This window comes from Thalassophryne amazonica, chromosome 21 (assembly GCF_902500255.1).
Source record: "Thalassophryne amazonica chromosome 21, fThaAma1.1, whole genome shotgun sequence".
NCBI lineage: Eukaryota > Metazoa > Chordata > Actinopteri > Batrachoidiformes > Batrachoididae > Thalassophryne > Thalassophryne amazonica.
This window is the reverse complement of record NC_047123.1, coordinates 28,438,981-28,458,168: the sequence shown is the minus strand read 5'-3', so window position 1 is coordinate 28,458,168 and position 19,188 is coordinate 28,438,981. Positions and strand designations below refer to the sequence as shown.

At 37.7% G+C, this 19,188-nt stretch overlaps 1 protein-coding gene across 2 annotated transcripts; it reads left to right on the top strand.

The window, feature by feature from the left end:
• Positions 1-1,088: 1,088 nt before the first annotated feature.
• Positions 1,089-14,832, top strand: stx7l (syntaxin 7-like). 2 transcript variants are annotated; one of them, XM_034162229.1, is made up of 10 exons: positions 1,089-1,174; positions 4,878-4,971; positions 5,313-5,382; positions 7,232-7,322; positions 7,422-7,559; positions 9,361-9,404; positions 9,704-9,794; positions 11,015-11,087; positions 12,693-12,775; positions 12,967-14,832. In XM_034162229.1, exons 2-10 carry the CDS (start codon positions 4,887-4,889, stop codon positions 13,060-13,062), a joined length of 771 nt encoding a protein of 256 aa, XP_034018120.1. In that variant the 5' UTR covers positions 1,089-1,174; positions 4,878-4,886; the 3' UTR covers positions 13,063-14,832. The 2 variants fall into 2 exon arrangements, with proteins under 2 accessions (XP_034018120.1, XP_034018121.1); XM_034162230.1 differs by having other exon boundaries at positions 1,132-1,174; positions 4,852-4,971.
• Positions 14,833-19,188: the final 4,356 nt, after the last annotated feature.

Sequence of the window (19,188 nt, the reverse complement as noted above, 5' to 3'; positions counted from 1 at the left end):
AAGCTGCTGAGAGACGTCACATTATTCATATGTATGCCCTGCCTTTGGAAAATCAAATCAAATCAAATAAATCATGTGCAAAAAAAAAAAAAATAAAAATCACCAATCCACAAACGTCACTAAAACAATTTTAATTTGAAACAAAGGTTCTGTTAAAAACACACACACACAAAAAAAACAAATAACAATAAAAAAAAAGCAAAACAAAAAAACAAACAAAAACAAAACAAAACAAAAAAGCAAAAAAAAAAAAAAAAAAGATTCTGTTTCGGAAAAGGCGGGGGGAAGCTGCTGAGAAACGTCACATTATTCATATGTATGCCCTGCTTTTGGAAAATCAAATCAAATCAAATAAATCATGTGCAAAAAAAAAAAAAAAAAAAAAAAATCACCAATCCACAAACGTCACTAAAACAATTTTAATTTGAAACAAAGGTTCTGTTAAAAACACACACAAAAAAACAAATAACAAAAAAAGCAAAAAAAAAAAAAAAAAAAACAACAAAACAACAAAACAAAAAAGCAAAAAAAAAAAAAAAAAAATTCTGTTTCGGAAAAGGCGGGGGGGAAGCTGCTGAGAGACGTCACATTATTCATATGTATGCCCTGCCTTTGGAAAATCAAATCAAATCAAATAAATCATGTGCAAAAAAAAAAAAAAAAAAATCACCAATCCACAAACGTCACTAAAACAATTTTAATTTGAAACAAAGGTTCTGTTAAAAACACACACACACAAAAAAAACAAATAACAATAAAAAAAAGCAAAACAAAAAAACAAACAAAAACAAAACAAAACAAAAAAGCAAAAAAAAAAAAAAAATTCTGTTTCGGAAAAGGCGGGGGGAAGCTGCTGAGAGACGTCACATTATTCATATGTATGCCCTGCCTTTGGAAAATCAAATCAAATCAAATAAATCATGTGCAAAAAAAAAAAAAATCACCAATCCACAAACGTCACTAAAACAATTTTAATTTGAAACAAAGGTTCTGTTAAAAACACACACACAAAAAAAAAACAAATAACAATAAAAAAAAAGCAAAAAAAAAACAAAAAAAACAAAAACAAAGATTCTGTTTCGGAAAAGGCGGGGGGAAGCTGCTGACAGACGTCATGTGACAGGGGCGTGGTATAAAATCCGGAAGCACGGTGTCGCTACAACCAACAAGAAAGGTAAATTTCTACATTTTAAACAAATACTAACGTTAATGACACTTTAAGGCGATTCTGCGGTGTTTTAGCGTGGTTCCGTATCTAGCAGTTAAAGAAAACGGAAGAATTATTGGGAAAACAGAACGGGAAATAAGCGAATTTTCGCTGTGTGACTGTGACTTTTATTGCCTTTTACGCCACACTGCTCACGTTAGCGTCAAAACTGGATTAAAGCGCTCATGTGAACAACGGCTGTGTCTCGGAAACAAAGAAATAATAAGCCAACAGTCACCTGACGGCATTCCTCTTGTTTTCTTTTGAAATCTTGTGATTTGCATGTTTTTCTCGTTATATTTAGTGTAGCTGCAGGAAGCGTCACAGAGAAATAAATACACGCAGAAAGTATGGGAGAATAATTTGATTTACCCAAAGCTGAATCTGAATTTAACTCATTAAAACACAAGGAGCTGCAGTCACGGGATTCTCTTTGGCATTTCAGTGGTTGCTGATTTAATCAGATGCCATTGGGTAAAATGGCATCTGATTAAATGCAATTCTAAAATTGCATTTAGAATTTGAAGTCAAGTGGTCCTTGACTTACAGTTAAGTACAAATACATAAGTATGCCAAAGGACGAAAGTTGGCTCTTTCTGGATTTCCGTTGATTCTCCGGATAAACACAAAAGCCACTTCCCTTTTATTATATGGATGGATTATTCATGACACTCAGGTTGGAGTGAGAGATAGAGGCGATTATGTTGATATTGTGACGTAAAAGATTTTTGGCTGGGAAGACCAGACGTTCTGTCTTAGAGAGATTTAATTGAAAGTGGCATACTTCATCCTTGAGTATATATCTGCATTAAACATTTGTTTTTTTACCTTGTATGTTAATGGTTTGTCACTGACTAGTCAGCATCAAACATTGTAAATGGCTGATGCTGGGGCATTCAGCTCCTGAATGCATCTCACACACACACTAAAAGAAGTAGCTTGGATAAGTGGCGAAACATCTCTAAAGTAAAAAGACACAACTGTTTTCATGTAAGGTTCTCAACATCTCCAACGGGGAAGAAAGAGAACAGATTTTGATATATTCAAAGGTGAAAAATTCCAGAAGTGGGCCCAAACCAAATTCAGCTACTGCGCAAGACATCTGGAAGTGCTGAAAGCTGTTGCACAATTCTACAAGTCTAGTTCTCTGTCTGGTACGACAGAGTTTTAGTGCCACGTTGAAATTATTTTATTTATTTATTTATTGGGGACTTCAAGAATAAAGTCGTAATTTTACGAGAAAAAAGTCCAAATATTATATTATGACTTTATTCTTGTAATATTCCGACTTTCCGCGTAAAATTACGACTTTATTCTCGAAGTCTAAAAAAAAAAGTTCTATGTGGCCCTAAAACGCTGTCGTAGTCTGGTACCAGTGTATGAGCATGTTAAAATCTGGGTTTAGGTAGGTGTGATTGCAATAACGATAGATGCCAGGCACAAATTGGAGGTGCCAAAATAAAAATTTAGAGTTGACACAGCATGTGTCTGACTGGAATGAAAGCTGGAATATGATACATTCTAGTCTGCTCCCTCTCCCTACAGGCTACTTAGTACATCGTGGATACAGATCATTGCAAATCCAAAAACTCTGAAAAGAAAAGAGTCATTGTATTTTGTTTTTTGTTTTAAAGGTCTTATTTGTACACAGCTTCCTGCAGGGTGTTTCAGCGACTTATTGTGGTGTTTGGCAGTCAGTAGCAGGACAGTAGTGATATTGTAGGTTCTGTACATTTATGCAGATCTGCCTCAGAATTTAATAGTACAACCATGGCAAAAATTATGGAATCACCGGCCTCGGAGGATGTTCATTCAGTTGTTTAATTTTGTAGAAAAAAGCAGATCACAGACATGACACAAAACTAAAGTCATTTCACATGGCAACTTTCTGGCTTTAAGAAACACTATAAGAAATCAGGAAAAACAAATTGTGGCAGTCAGTAACGGTTACTTTTTTAGACCAAGCAGAGGGAAAAAAATATGGACTCACTCAATTCTGAGGAAAAAATTATGGAATCACCCTGTAAATTTTCATCCCCAAAACTAACACCTGCATCAAATCAGATCTGCTCGTTAGTCTGCATCTAAAAAGGAGTGATCACACCTTGGAGAGCTGTTGCACCAAGTGGACTGACATTAATCATGGCTCCAACACGAGAGATGTCAATTGAAACAAAGGAGAGGATTATCAAACTCTTAAGAGGGTAAATCATCACACAATGTTGCAAAAGATGTTGGTTGTTCACAGTCAGCTGTGTCTAAACGCTGGACCAAATACAAACAACATGGGAAGGTTGTTAAAAGCAAACATACTGGTAGACCAAGGAAGACGTCAAAGTGTCAAGACAGAAAACTTAAAGCAATATGTCTCAAAAATCGAAAATGCACAACAAAACAAATGAGGAATGAATGGGAGGAAACTGGAGTCAACGTCTGTGACCTAACTGTAAGAAACCGCCTAAAGGAAATGGGATTTACATACATACAGAAAAGCTAAACGAAAGCCATCATTAACACCTAAACAGAAAAAAACAAGGTTACAATGGGCTAAAGAAAAGCAATCGTGGACTGTGGATGACTGGATGAAAGTCATATTCAGTGATGAATCTCGAATCTGCATTGGGCAAGGTGATGATGCTGGAACTTTTGTTTGGTGCCATTCCAATGAGATTTATAAAGATGACTGCCTGAAGAGAACATGTAAATTTCCACAGTCGATGATATGGGGCTGCATGTCAGGTAAAGGCACTGGGGAGATGGCTGTCATTACATCATCAATAAAGTTTACGTTGATATTTTGGACACTTTTCTTATCCCATCAATAGAAAGGATGTTTGGGGATGATGAAATCATTTTTCAAGATGATAATGCATCTTGCCATAGAGCAAAAACTGTGAAAACATTCCTTGCAAAAAGACACACAGGGTCAATGTCATGGCCTGCAAATAGTTCGGATCTTAATCCAGTTGAAAATCTTTGGTGGAAGTTGAAGAAAATGGTCCATGACAAGGCTCCAACCTGCAAAGCTGATCTGGCAGCAGCAATCAGAGAAAGTTGGAGCCAGATTGATGAAGAGTACTGTTTGTCACTCATTAAGTCCATGCCTCAGAGACTGCAAGCTGTTATAAAAGCCAGAGGTGGTGCAACAAAATACTAGTGATGTGTTGGAGCGTTCTTTTGTTTTTCATGATTCCATAATTTTTTCCTCAGAATTGAGTGATTCCATATTTTTTTCTTCTGCTTGGTCTAAAAAAGTAACCGTTACTGACTGCCACAATTTTTTTTTTTTCCTGATTTCTTAGTGTTTCTTAAAGCCAGAAAGTTGCCATTTGAAATGACTTTAGTTTTGTGTCATGTCTGTGATCTGCTTTTTTTTCTACAAAATTAAACAACTGAATGAACATCCTCCGAGGCCAGTGATTCCATAATTTTTGCCAGGGGTTGTATGTGTTCCCAATCAGGCTCGAATCTTCTACCAAGTTTTGTCCAAATCATTGAAATATTGCTGATAGTAAACATGCAGGTGGAAACAACTTAATTGCTATAACAGTGTTATGCACATAGTTTCATCTTAGAGGTTCTTTCATCTTAAAAGCACCAGAACTATAAAATAACCATGCTGAATGTGTTCTCTCTTTTAACAGACTGTGTTCCTGTGCTTTTTGGACAGCTCTCCATCATGGCGTACCAGCCTGGAATTCTGGAGGAGCCCAATGCTTTGGCTGATAAAATTAGCTCCGATATCCAGAAGCTGACTCGGCTAAGTAATCTGCTGACACACATGGCAAACATCACACTCACTACATGCCATTTAGTTGTATGTCAGCAGTTTTCACTGTAAACCTCTTTAGAAATTTGCTCTTTGATTAGATCCTTTGGTTCAGTTTTGCTGAGGTCTTCAAAAAAAATGTCGTCACATGATGTCATCACATTGTGCACACCTTCAAATAATGAAGTACATCTGAAAGAAACTTTTGAAAAGGGATGAAATGTGGGGTTTAATATTAATCTGCTGTTAAAGTGCATGCCGATCATTGATTGCAGCTCGTAGGAGATGCACAGATCTTTAAAGATGTTACGTGTCCTCTTTGGTTTTGCTCCCTAGGCTCTGAGCTGCAGAGGGCAGTGTTTCAGCTGGGTACAGATCAGGATACCAGCAAGTTGCGACAGATGCTGTGAGTCACGGGACCGGCGTTTGGGATTTGTACTGTTGATTTGTAACTTGTGATACTAATCAAACTGCAAGTTAGCACTGCAGCTAACAGGTCTATTGATAAGTGTCTGTATTTTGGTTTTAAATTAAATGATAATCAGTTGAAATGTTTCCCCAGATTTCACATTTTTGTCTCATAGTAAGTCCCTTCGGCTGCTCCCTTGATTGCACTCGGGGTCGCCACAGTAAATCCAAGGTGGATCTGCATGTTGATTTGGCACAGGTTTTACGCTGGATGCCCTTCCTGATGCAACTCCACATTACATGGAGAAATGTGGCAGGGGTGGGATTTGAACCCAGAACCTTCCGAACTGAAACCAAGCGCATTAACCACTTGGCCACCACGATGAGCTCAAAAACAAAAGGTGTTCAATTAACAAGTGAACTGCTCAACTTAATCAAACATCCACAGTGTTCTGAGCTTCTGACCTAATGAACAGAACAATGGAGAAATGCTTATTCACTCATGGTTTCCCAACACTTGGGTCGTGATCTGAACTGGAGTCACCTGATATGCACAATATTTCAAGGATAAGTAAATATCAAGTTACTGTACTTATGTATTTGAATTGGCCTTACATTGACTTATATTACATACATTTAAAAAAAAATTGGAAATACAGTGGAACCTCTGTTTTAGAACTTAATTGGTTCCTAAATGTTCTTAAACTGAAACAAATTTTCCCATTAAAAAAAAAAAAAAAAAAAAAAAAAAATATATATATATATATATATATATATATATATATATATAATATAAAAAATGCATTAACACGTTCCTGGCTCCCCAAAAGAACACTGTTTTACATTTATAACAGCATTTCATGAATAAAAAGCAGACAAAATACAAAGAATATGCATAGTATCTTATACAAAATACGGTACAGTAATTATATTAAAATAGTCTATTTAACTTCAACTTACTTGTACAGAAGAAACTTGATGGTGTGCATGGATGGTGAAGGGGACTGATGTTAGGATGTTTCACCGCACAACAAGACAGATTATTCCAGGTATTTGTCGTAAAATACTCCAAACTAGACCGATCGGCACTTCTGTTGCAGTGCAGCTCTGGTTGGATTTAATGTTGTATGCTAACAGCATTAGCACTTCTAGTAGCTGTCGGTAGCTTCACCGTTAGCTACACTTAATGTATGATTACTGGAAAAAATGTACGGCTCAAAACTTTTTAATGTCCACAACAAAGTAAACCAAAAGCAGTCCCCAAATATATGATTTAATAAACACCCAAACACAAAAATAACCCTTCTTTCACGTTTATGGGTGAATTGCAACCCAACACTGTGCATTACCGCCACCTACTGCGGCAGAGGTATTCGTGCATCAAGACTTTGTTCGAAAAGTGCTGTATTTTTCATTGAAAAATGTTCATGAACAGATTTGTTCGTAAAGAAAGCCATCCTAAAACAGAGGTTCTACTGTACTACGCATGTTGCAAAAGTACTGAGCAGCATACTGTGGTTTTATCTTCTGACGTGTAAAAAAAAACAAAAAAAAAACACTGTCTGTTGCACACAGTCACACTTTTGTGTCTCTCTATCAAAATCTTGAAATAAAACAAAGGCAGCCTTTTTAAAATGATCATTTTAATGTTAGAAGTGAAAATTTTCAATCGTAACTGGGCCTGTGTGGAAAAAATAAACATAATTAAAAAGTTGGATAATTTGTGGATTTGGTGTCGAACCAGTAATGAAAATAACCTTTCGTTTGTGATCTTGCTGTTTTCAAGCTACACTGATTTTGTGGTGTTTGAACAAAAATCGGTATTTTAGTTTGTGTTTTGTCAACAGGAAACAGAAACAGCAGCAAGGCAACCAGCTGGCCAAAGACATAGACAAACTTGTCAAGACTTTCAGTGCGCTACCTGTTGGCATCGATCAGGTACTGCACTCCTCTCAGTAACAACAATTATGTCAGTTATTCTTGAAATGGAACTTCTCATTTGTTCTAACTTGATATATTATTGTGTGTGTATTTTAGCGTCAGAGAAAGCTGCAAAAAGAGCGTCTGTTGAACGAGTTCTCCGGTGCCCTGAACAACTTCCAGAAGACTCAGCGTCAAGCAGCCGATAAAGAGAAAGAGTTCGTGGCCAGAGTCAGAGCCAGCTCCAGGGTGTCTGTGAGCAGAACACCTTTTTGAGGGATAAATGAGCCGTTAGAGATGGGGAAGTTTACGAAATCGTTCTCTAATCAGACGGCGGTGTTGCCACATCAGCTCAGCTTTACTTCAAATTTTATGTCAAATTTTTGGTTGAGTATGGTTTTTTCTTTTTTGTTATTTGGGGGGGATTTTAGCTGAGAAGAAATTTTTAGATGCTAATATCTCAAGAATAACGACTTCCACAGCTGTGAAATTAGGAGGCCATACTAAAATATGAAATGGGGACTGAAAATCACGAAATGGGGGTAAAATGTAACGAAATTGAACAGAGTGAACCAGACTGACTCCAAATAAGTACTTTTATTTAATTGTTTGGCTTTTGTGTTTTTTGTGAGATGCGCTCAGTACATCAAGAGATGAAACTTCAGTCAGGGGGTCAGTCTGCTCCATTTCGTTATGTTTTACCCCCATTTCATTATCAGTCCCCACTTCGCTCAATTTCGCTTAAAAATAAACAAAAGTACTTAATTGAATCATATTTGGAGTCAGTCTGCTCCATTTTGCTATGTTTTACCCATTTTGTATTCATCAGTCCCCATTTCACTCAATTTTGCTTAAAAATAATTAAATAAAAGTACTTAATTGAATCATATTTGGAGTCCATCTGCTCCATTTTGCTACATTTTACCCATTTTGTATTTATCAGTCCCCACTTCGCTCAGTTTCGCTTAAAAATAAACAAAAGTACTTAATTGAATCATATTTGGAGTCAGTCTGCTCCATTTATTACATTTTACGCCCATTTTGTGATTATCAGGCTACATTTCGCTTCATTTTGTATTTTAGTCTAGCCGAAATTAGGTGAGGATACAATCAAGGATGTTTTCAGTAGATCCAAAAGACAGAAAAGCTCCAGCAAAAACCAAACTTGAGGGTATATTGCAAAAATATATAATCTAGTTATTTTGAATACAATATCTTCTCCTTCACATACCAGTAAGTTCCAGTCACAGATTGTGTAGCTCTCTCATGTATATTGTTTGCTAATGGAAGTAGCATGCTGTGTGCTTGTGTAACCTGCTGACATTTTGGACAATTTGTTTGAGTTTCAGTCCATTCAGACTGTGCCGACAGTAGATCCTGATAAACGTACAAATATGTGCAGGGGAATGTTTGAGTTGTCATTAATATGCTACAATACCATTAGTTCAAATCATGGGTTCCTTCGGGACATGTGGCCTACTTACGATTATGGTCCAGGTCAAATTCCAGTGTGTTTCTGATGGACAACCTGGGCAGAACATATTAAACTACTTCGATGTTTGACTCTACCATGAAGATTTAACTTGTGGGGTAATACACAGTTGCACTATGCACAGTATCTCCATTTACATCCAAAGAAGTCTATACTAACTTTTTTTCACAATTGTCACGGGTGCCTTTGGTGGCTTCCCTCACTTATTCTTGCAAGTTCCTCCAAAAAGATTTACCATACAATTTGAATTACTTAATGACTTGTGTAAATGAAGTCCAAGATGCATTTAGTGATTTGGAAATGTTTATTTTATTTCACAATATAAAAGCATTTTGCTTTGTTGTTCCTTCACTTTGGGCATTTTCTAAAATATTCTAATTATACAACATTTGTGAATATATTTTAACTTTAGTGCATAAAAATCAGATACCAATAATTCTGAGCAATTCTGGTTGTAACGCATAAATTGCAGCCTCTGTCATCACTTTTTTTTTTTTTTTTTTTTTTTTTTTTGCAATGAACTGTAAGTTATTTCTCCTCCCTGAATTTCTGTTCCTTTGACAGACGGGCCCACCTGAAGATAGCTTTGGGATTACTCCTTTTCAGAGGTCAGCCTGCTACCATTTGTTCATCACACTGTATGATTGAGATCAATATTACCGTTATTGTTTGCTTGGTTGTTAATGGATTGCACAGAAATGACACCATATTTCTGTAAAATAGTCTTTGCAAAGAAGAACCCCTTAAATTGTCGACTACCTCAATCTAGGTGTTAATTATCATCACTTGCAACAAATTAAAACCCTGTGTTGGAGTGTTGGTGCCAATCCAGATCTGCTAATCCAGTAAATCCTATTCTCTGTAATTCTCCCAGTGAAATAAATTGCACCCGCGTTTGTTCCCGCAGCGATCCTCAGGACCAGATTCAGAGCGAAGCCATCACTGAAGATGACCTGAGGCTGATCCAGGAGCGAGAACTTGCTATCAGGCAGTTGGAGGTATATACACTCAACAAAAATATAAACGCAACACTTTTGGTTTTGCTCCCATTTTGTATGAGATGAACTCAAAGATCTAAAACTTTTTCCACATACACAATATCACCATTTCCCTCAAATATTGTTCACAAACCAGTCGAAATCTGCGATAGTGAGCACTTCTCCTTTGCTGAGATAATCCATCCCACCTCACAGGTGTGCCATACCAAGATGCTGATTAGACACCATGATTAGTGCACAGGTGTGCCTTAGACTGCCCACAATAAAAGGCCACTCTGAAAGGTGCAGTTTTGTTTTATTGGGGGGGGGGGGATACCAATCAGTATCTGGTGTGACCACCATTTGCCTCATGCAGTGCAACACATCTCCTTCGCATCATCCGTGAAGAGAACACCTCTCCAATGTGCCAAACGCCAGTGAATGTGAGCATTTGCCCACTCAAGTCGGTTACGACGACGAACTGGAGTCAGGTCGAGACACCGATGAGGACGCCGAGCATGCAGATGAGCTTCCCTGAGACGGTTTCTGACAGTTTGTGCAGAAATTCTTTGGTTATGCAAACCGATTATTTCAGCAGCTGTCCGAGTGGCTGGTCTCAGACGATCTTGGAGGTGAACATGCTGGATGTGGAGGTCCTGGGCTGGTGTGGTTACACGTGGTCTGCGGTTGTGAGGCTGGTTGGATGTACTGCCAAATTCTCTGCAACGCCTTTGGAGACGGCTTATGGTAGAGAAATGAACATTCAATACACGAGCAACAGCTCTGGTTGACATTCCTGCTGTCAGCATGCCAATTGCACGCGCCCTCAAATCTTGCGACATCTGTGGCATTGTGCTGTGTGATAAAACTGCACCTTTCAGAGTGGCCTTTTATTGTGGGCAGTCTAAGGCACACCTGTGCACTAATCATGGTGTCTAATCAGCATCTTGGTATGGCACACCTGTGAGGTGGGATGGATTATCTCAGCAAAGGAGAATTGCTCACTATCTCAGATTTCGACTGGTTTGTGAACAATATTTGAGGGAAATGGTGATATTGTGTATGTGGAAAAAGTTTTAGATCTTTGAGTTCATCTCATACAAAATGGGAGCAAAACCAAAAGTGTTGCGTTTATATTTTTGTTGAGTATATAAAATTCAGATGATATTACAAACAAATGTTGCTGTCCAGAGTGTTGTGGATGTGTGTGTATATAATGAACTATATGTGCTCTGATTCAGTCCGACATCGTAGATATCAACGATATCTTCAAGGACTTGGGAATGATGGTCCACGAACAAGGAGACATGATCGGTAAACTCTAATTATGTCTGTTCCTCCCTTATGTGTCCTGCATGCTTCTAAAATGTATAATCACATCCTGCAGGAACATCTGATCTCACATTCATTTGATAAAAAGGAAATTTGATGTGAGGGTTGGTATATTCCATATGTACTAGGGGAGCCACGACCACTACCTTTGCATCCCCCCCCCACTCCCAGGACTAAACCAAACCAACTTTTTTAGGTTCCTTAGATGACCCCAAAACACAATCAGGATGTTCCCAAAAATAAAACCTGGCCTCAAGCCAGTTATCCAAGATGGCCACCAAAATAGGGTTTTTCACTAAAACACCTTTAAACAGCTTAAATATCACAGAGATTCAATGGGAAGACCATTGCAGGTCACAGCAAACTCATTTGTGCCTAAACTAAATTCATTTATGGTTTTAAGATTCAAAATGACGTCTAAACTGGCCACCAATAGACCCCTGTAATTAAATCTCTGTAATATTTAAGTTGCTTATAAGTTGTTTAAAGGTGTGTTAGTGGAAAGCCCTATTTTGGCAGCCATCTTGGATAACTGGCTTGAGGCCAGTTTTTATTTTTGGGAACATCCTGATTGTGTTTTGGGGTCAATTAAAGAACCTAAAAAAGTTGGTTTGGTTTAGTCCGGGGGAGGGGGGGAAAAGGCAGTGGTCGTAGCTCCCCTAGTAAAGGTATCACTTTTGAGCCAAAATATAAGTGAAAATCTGGTGAAAGTTATTAGTAAAGGCTCCTAAAGACAGTACATGAGCTTTCTGTGAGCACTGTCCTCCTCTGTATTTTTCATTTTCTCTTGAGTCATAATCTTAGAACTATGCATTATGCAGGGGCGCATTTTAAGACGATGTTATCAGAGAGTGTAACAAATTATTGGATGACAGAGGGAACGCTGGTATTGTTTAAATATTAAGGTTTTATTGAATCAAATTGCTGTTTGTGCTTTATGCAGCACTACTTAGGTTTCATTCATCTGCAAATTCATTGCAAAACAAAAAGCACAGAGACTTTTCATTTGGGAAATTATGCAAAAATAACGAGCTGTCTAAAAATAAAGTAAAACCTTGCGTATTAAAGAAACCACGTGTGGCAAATGCACACCAAGATTTCACTTCCACATTTTAAAACACCTGCTTAGTTGCTTTTCGGTGATTATTTCAAAGAAATGGAATAATTTACATTTCACTTTTTAGAACTCTAAGCATCCCTGATCCTTCAAGCATATTTTTATTTATTTAAATTCTATGTGTGTTTGGTGCTTTAGTCTTCATGTCTTTCACATTGTGGCTGCCTGAGATAAATAAATAAATAATAACTGAGTGGTCATTGATCTGCTTCTGTTAACAAATCCTATATAATGAATGTTTGTGTGAATATTTACAGCAGAAATCCAAAATTCTTAATCATTAAAAAGGTGTTTCCCATAGTTGACGTGTACTCTGTCACCCCCTAGTTTCTATGTGCTTCTAGTTTAATGGCACTGGGTTTTTGCAGCTTTCAGCATCTTGAGGATTTTGCAGTGAATTCTTTTCTTATTTGATGAGTTTTAAATGAGAGCATGTGAGCTGTAACTGTGTGCGTGTTTGTGTTCTGCAGACAGTATAGAAGCCAACGTGGAAACGGCAGACACTCACGTCCAGAATGCGCAAAAGCAGCTGGCGCGTGCTGAAAACTACCAGGTAAAACACGTTAAAGAAGATGATTAAATGTTGCAGAAGGCAGAAATAATGTGCAGAGATCATCCTCCCACGTGCTGCAAGGACTTTATGTAACCAAACTCTTGGCCAGCTTGCTGACAAGGGAGATGAAGAAAAGCTGTGAGTCATTTTGATCCTTGGACCTTCTTGATAAAACGCACCTGTTTCCACAGAGGAGTTCCCGTAAGAAGATCTGCATCATACTGTCGGTGCTGGTGGTCGCTGGCGTGGTTATAGGCCTCATCATCTGGGCATCCGTCAAAACATGAACCATCCTCCTCCTCCTCATATTCACTCAACGGCGACGGAAAACGTATGAAGCACTGCCTTACCTATCATCTGCCTCTTCTCACCCCCTCATGTTGGGAATCATTCGGACTTTCATTGAGTAGTCGTTTGCCTCATTTATTTATATTAACGCTACATGACCAAACGTTCCTCTGCCGTGAAAACAAAATGGGTTTTTAATTACTTGTCGAATCAGCTTAATGGGTTTTCTGTGTGAGGACCTCTGTAATGTTTTAGTCCTCACTTGATTTTTCCAGAGATGGATATAAAAGATGCTGAAAAAGCAGTTGTGCACCTCTTGTGCTTTATTAGCGATGGGTTTCCCAGGAATGACCAGATTTCCAGATGCCACACTGCCATTTATAGAGGACATTAGCTTTAGTCGGCGCGTTTGACTCCTGATGGGAGGCACTTAAAGAGTTTGCGGTTATCCTTAAGCAAGTCTCGTTTTGATAACCACCACAATTAGCCTTGCGTGTCTGCCTGCAGAACGTGGAAAAAAAAATCAGAGTTACTTGCGTTAGGCTAACCCAGTCCAGCGAGTCTCCACTCGACTGGAAACACAAGTAAGAAAGGCAAACTGCAATCGTTGCATTCAAGAAAACGCTAACAACAGTTGACACCAACGGTTAGAGTCTAGAGTTGTCGGTTTTTAAAGTTGCGACTTACACTCACGTGGTGTACACTCAAGGTGTGTTTTTTTTGTTTTGTTTTGTTTTTTTAAGTAACTATTTGGGTTATAGTTCTTGAAGGCCATATTTTTGGTCTAGAGTGGAGCTTCACTTTGTGTCTCATCATGTGCTAACACTAAGCACTAACATGTGACTGCACATGCTAATGCTAACAGCATGTTACTACGTAGGCTAAAGCTAACGACAGTTATAGTTTTCTTTAGTGAGGCCTGTCAGGAGTCGAACACACAGATAACTCTGGTAATTCCCGGGAAATTTTCATCTCTGTATCCCAAAACTGAGAATCCATGCATTTTGCTAAATGTTAAATTCATTCTTGGTGGAAAATTTACAAGGAACTGATGAAGAATCTTTTTCAGGGTAGATGTAACAAGCATTTGGTCTCAGCTGTCCTCAGCAAGAGTAAGTTGTGAATCAAATGGAAATTTCAGCTTTTACGCTATTAACAATTATGTATTTACACGAGATGTTATAAGACGTAGGCATGAAAAGCTTTGGTTATTGGGAAGGTATACCTATGTATAAAAATGTATTTTTTTCCACAAATGATATAAATAAGCAAGGCCACGGTTAAGTCACGTCTTCAGCTGTGTTTCGTGGTTTAACCGATGTTGTAGTTGACAGTATACTTAATGTTTTGACAGCCCATGAAATTTATGTGCTTTTTGTTAAATCTGTCTCTCTTTTTTAATATCGGTATGGGGAAAAAGTCTTTAAAAAATATCTCTATGAATTCAAACTTGTCTGACTGGCTCACTCAAGGACAGTAATATTGTTTGTAATGCCAGCAAAAATTTAACTTAATTTTTTTTCCCCCTCCATAAAAAAAAGTTTAATTCAATTTCTTTAGTTTTTCTTTTAAAACATAAACTCTTCATATATCGGCACTGTATATTCTGATTTTCTGCTCTAATTAATTCTAACCTTTCATCACCAATTAAAGTTACAGCTAACACTTTTTTACTACTGTTTGACTCCGATGTAAAATTCTCATCACATGTATATTTAACATCCAAATTTTGTTGTTACATGCTGAATAAAGTAGCTGAATGTACTGAAGCTGCAGTGAAAAGTATTTTAATTTAACCATTTGCTACTTTTTTCCAGTATTTAAGTGCCTATAGAAGCTATTACATATATCCAGATGTGTATATGTTTGTTTTTATTTTTAATAACCTGACATACTTAATCCCCACAGTGCAAACAGATTAATTCACTAATTAATTATACATTCAAAATTTATTAGCAGTTTACTGCCTCCTGTAAATATAAATGCAAGTAGCTCTGAAATGCTGAGTTTGGTTTCCTGGAGAAAGAGGCTGTGGATTTGTCAAAGGAAGGCGGGTGATTGTAGATGTGACATTTTACTGATTGTAGGCGAGGAGGAGTTACTGTAGGTCTATATATATATATATATATATATATATATTTTTTTTTTTTTTTTTTTTTTTTTTACTTTAAATTTCAAGTTAGTATTGATGAGCTCTAGACAGTCTAGTTTGTAGTGACAAAATGTTACATATTCTTCCTTTTTGTATTCTGCAGAAATTTATGGAACTCAAATGTGGGACCTTTGCCTTTCTTCCTTTTAAAGTTATGAACGGTGAGCTCCCTGGAACACTCAAGTCAGTGATAAACTGTTGTTTATAAGGCTATGATGTCATCTGAAGTAAGATGAAAATACTTTGAATCTTATGTAAATATTAAAAGAAATAAATTAGGACCAAGAATGGATCCCTGTGGTACACCTTGACCTCACTATATACTGTCACATGAAGGAAATGGGGTTGAAACAGTTACAGAGGGTAAAACAGTAGTTAACAGGTATTTGGCTTGTATATAGCCGAACACTACGTTCTCGAGCTGACTTTCTTTGTGAAACTGACAGACTGCTGTGACGCACAAATTTTTTCAGCGGTATAACAGGTGATGATGTTAACTCCGGTGTTGTAAATGCATCCGACTGCCATGGAACACTGTGAACTCTGGCTAAGCAGCACACATGCAAAAGGTAGCACATTTGTTGGGTAGAGGCGAGTGGAATTTACTTCCCTACCAAGACTTTCACAGTTTTGGAGGCCGGTTGGAAAGTTCCTTCAAGTCAAAGTGGGAACATTTGGGAGGGGCTGGATAATCTGTGTTTGCTGGGTTTAGTGGATGCGTTACTAAAAAAAAAAAATTACAGGACAAGATGACACATTGCCATTAGTCTACTTTCCCGTTAGAACAGTTCTCCTGAATAAGATGACGTGTGTTTGCGCTATTGATCTCCGTTTCTAGGAATTAGAGAGGAGGCAGCCTTCATGCTCTTAGAAAATCTGCCGCTAGGGGGCAGTGCTGGATATCATACCAACATGTATTGACTATGATTTCAAGTTAAAAACATTTTTCCACCACAGACTCTATCCATGTGTACATCTACAGTAGTGTACAAAGTCCTCCCGGTTGAAGAATGCAGTTATGTTACTAAACATACTGACCTGGAAAAGGAAAGGCATTGATTTTGTAGAAATACATCCAGATTGGATGTCACATCATCTAATTTTATGGAAGTAAATACACACCCTACTTGCACTAGTTAATTTATTCTTATTAGTAGCTGGGGTACAGGCTAGCTATCAATACCAATGCCAACATATGGCGACAGCTGTCATGTTAGCTTGCTGTGATACGCATTAAATTTTCAGTACTACGTAAGGCAATAGGGGACAGTACAAATACATCCTTTTATCTGGCTAGCACCAACACTAAGTAGCTAGTCACGATGGCCAAGTAGCTATAATGTTTATCTTAGCTAGTTAGCACGTAGAAAAAGTACTTTAATAGATTGGTGGCCCAACTCCAATCCCACAGAGCTACCTGTCCACTTGGATAGTTATACTAGTACTAGTATGTAGAGGACTCAATAATGACCTTAGCAAGCTTGTTTTTAGACAAGTAATATATTGTTTGGCTGCTAGCCAATGTTTTTAGGAAGTTTTGACTACACATGGGTGGGATACTAAATAGGTCAACTCTCAATCACATTTGCAGTTTTCAATAAGGGTTAAGGCAATGGATAGTATAAATGCAGCTTTTAATATAACTAAATTACCTGGCTATCAGCCACGCTGAGTAGCTAGTAGCATTGTGAACCAGCTATGCCATTTCTCGTTAGCTAGTTAGCATGTATGTAACATTGACGTGAGCCTATCAAGCTTGTTTTTGAGCAGGTATACTCTGGTAATACATGTTCACCAGATACCATCAGGCACTTTTCTTTCAGTGGGTGAACTTTACTCCATGTTTGCACGACAAAATAGCAATACGCTTCCAAATAAAATCGGCATCGTCAACCACTAATGTGACCACTGCACGAACTAGTACTGGACAAAATAGAAGAAAAATTAATCCTTTCAGGTTTGTGTTCTTCCTTAAAAGTGTTAAATTGTTCAAATACATTTAAACATGTTAAGTTATATCTTTGGTGTCTTTGTGCAACTCTTCATAGCTGAAATATGAGCCTGCACTCACTGAATTTAAATGAAAATTAATAGCCTTTGAGGTTCGGTGAATAAGTAGTTGTAGTGAATGCTCTGGAGGGAATAATCCTCAAAAATTAAGACTGTTAATTTTTGAGATTCAGTACTCCAAGTGCAAGTTTAACACTACACAATCCAACAATGACCAAATTCAGATTTATTAAACTCTAAATGAAATCTGTGCTGTTCACCTCTAACTGGGCAACCAAGTATCCATCCATGGTTCCTGACTTGTAATCTTCAGGCCCGTTCCAGGCCTCCTGGGGCCGCAGAGGGCAGCATTCCTCCCAGCTGCCAAGGAATGCAAACTTTACTTTGGAGTCAAGCTCTGGTGCAGCAGGAGGAATGCGGAGTGTTTGCCATTAAAATGTGTTCTCAGTGGTGGGCTCACTCTGAAAGGGAATATATAAAGTCATAAATAAAGATGAGGTACACCTGGCACCAGCGGGATGTACACATACACACACGACAGAAGAGCAGGCTCGGGTTTTTAGATTTATTCCGGTAAATATTGATGTTTTTCTGAACAGGAAGCCGATTTCTGGGATGTGACAGGATGTTCCACGCTGAGTGCAAACTGTTGCGCTCACCTGCTGTTTCAAAGTCAAAACTCAAAGCACACCCACTGAGGAAGCCCTTAGTACACCTGTGAAAATGGCTCATTCTCCAGACATTTAAAAACAAATATGGTTTGAAGTTGCACAGCCTTCAGTACACTTCATAAGCTGGTGGTTTTGAAATGGAGGCTAAAGGTAACTGCTTAATAAACACTTCAGAAACCAGAAATGATGTAATGTGAGTAAAGGAAACACTCCTTTATCTCTATACCTAAAAGAGAAGTAAGGAATGTGTGTGTTTGCTTTGCTTTCACCAACTTAAAGGTTATAGGAAATGTGGGCATAAATACTGTAAAGGTGACAAATCTAACATTTGACCCAGTTTTCCTTGACTTTCACCCAAATAACTAACCTCGCCATGGCGGGTTTAGAAACCACCAAACTATGTGCCATATTTGATCTAAATCAATTTGGAAAATATTTTGCCAAAATTAATTATTACAGGACCATTTTGGCATTAACCTTTTCATTGACAAGTTTGGTAGAACTCCAAGGACCTGGGAGGAGTAGGTAAATTTGTCCTTGCTGGGCAATCTGGAGGTTTAAAAAAAGAAAAAACAAAACAAAAAAAACTTAAATGCTGACAACTGACCACCAATGATCTTAACTTCAGTAATTGACCTTTGTTAAATTTGACCTTGCTGAGCAATCCAGAGATAAACCTTAAATTTTGTTTGCCGACTGCCAATGAACTTAACTTCAATGATTGGCCTTGAAAAATGAAAAAAGTGAAAAAAGTACATACATACAAGTATTTTAACCTTTTGATACCAATGACTATGACCTTTGCGAAAATAAACCAAGAGAAAATCTGGGGTTGACAATCCACATATTGGACCTGGGATGAGTAGAATAGAGATACAAATTGCTCAAATTTTACATAGTATGACTTGTTAGCTTTGACAACCTAGCTCACATATTCCTAGGCTTTGGTAAAATCAGAAGCAGGTACCCTTTAAAATGCAGTGAAGTACAAATATCGACACTATTAAACCCTAAAACGTGATCATCTCCCCCTCACCCCAAATGACAGTATCAAGTTTCTACGTTGTATTAATGATTTATGGAGATATCTACACCAAAGCATTCTGAAATCCTAAAACTTATTTATTCAATCCTCTCCTGACTGTTGAGATGTGTGGCAAAGCTGCATGTGAATGTCTTAAGTTTGAGAAAATAGTGGAAGTTTCTGCACAAGTGGCATCACTTCTCTTACGAAAGCGTCAGAGGGTTAGAGTGAAGCCATTGTAGGAAAGGATTTCCACACAAAGATTAAT

Excerpts from the sequence above, each read along its gene's own strand:
- stx7l (XM_034162229.1), top strand. The coding sequence starts at position 4,887 with ATGGCGTACCAGCCTGGAATTCTGGAGGAGCCCAATGCTTTGGCTGAT. Across the intron at positions 9,795-11,014 it reads TTGCTATCAGGCAGTTGGAG|TCCGACATCGTAGATATCAA; the intron begins GTATATACACTC and ends GCTCTGATTCAG. Across the intron at positions 12,776-12,966 it reads CGCGTGCTGAAAACTACCAG|AGGAGTTCCCGTAAGAAGAT; the intron begins GTAAAACACGTT and ends CTGTTTCCACAG.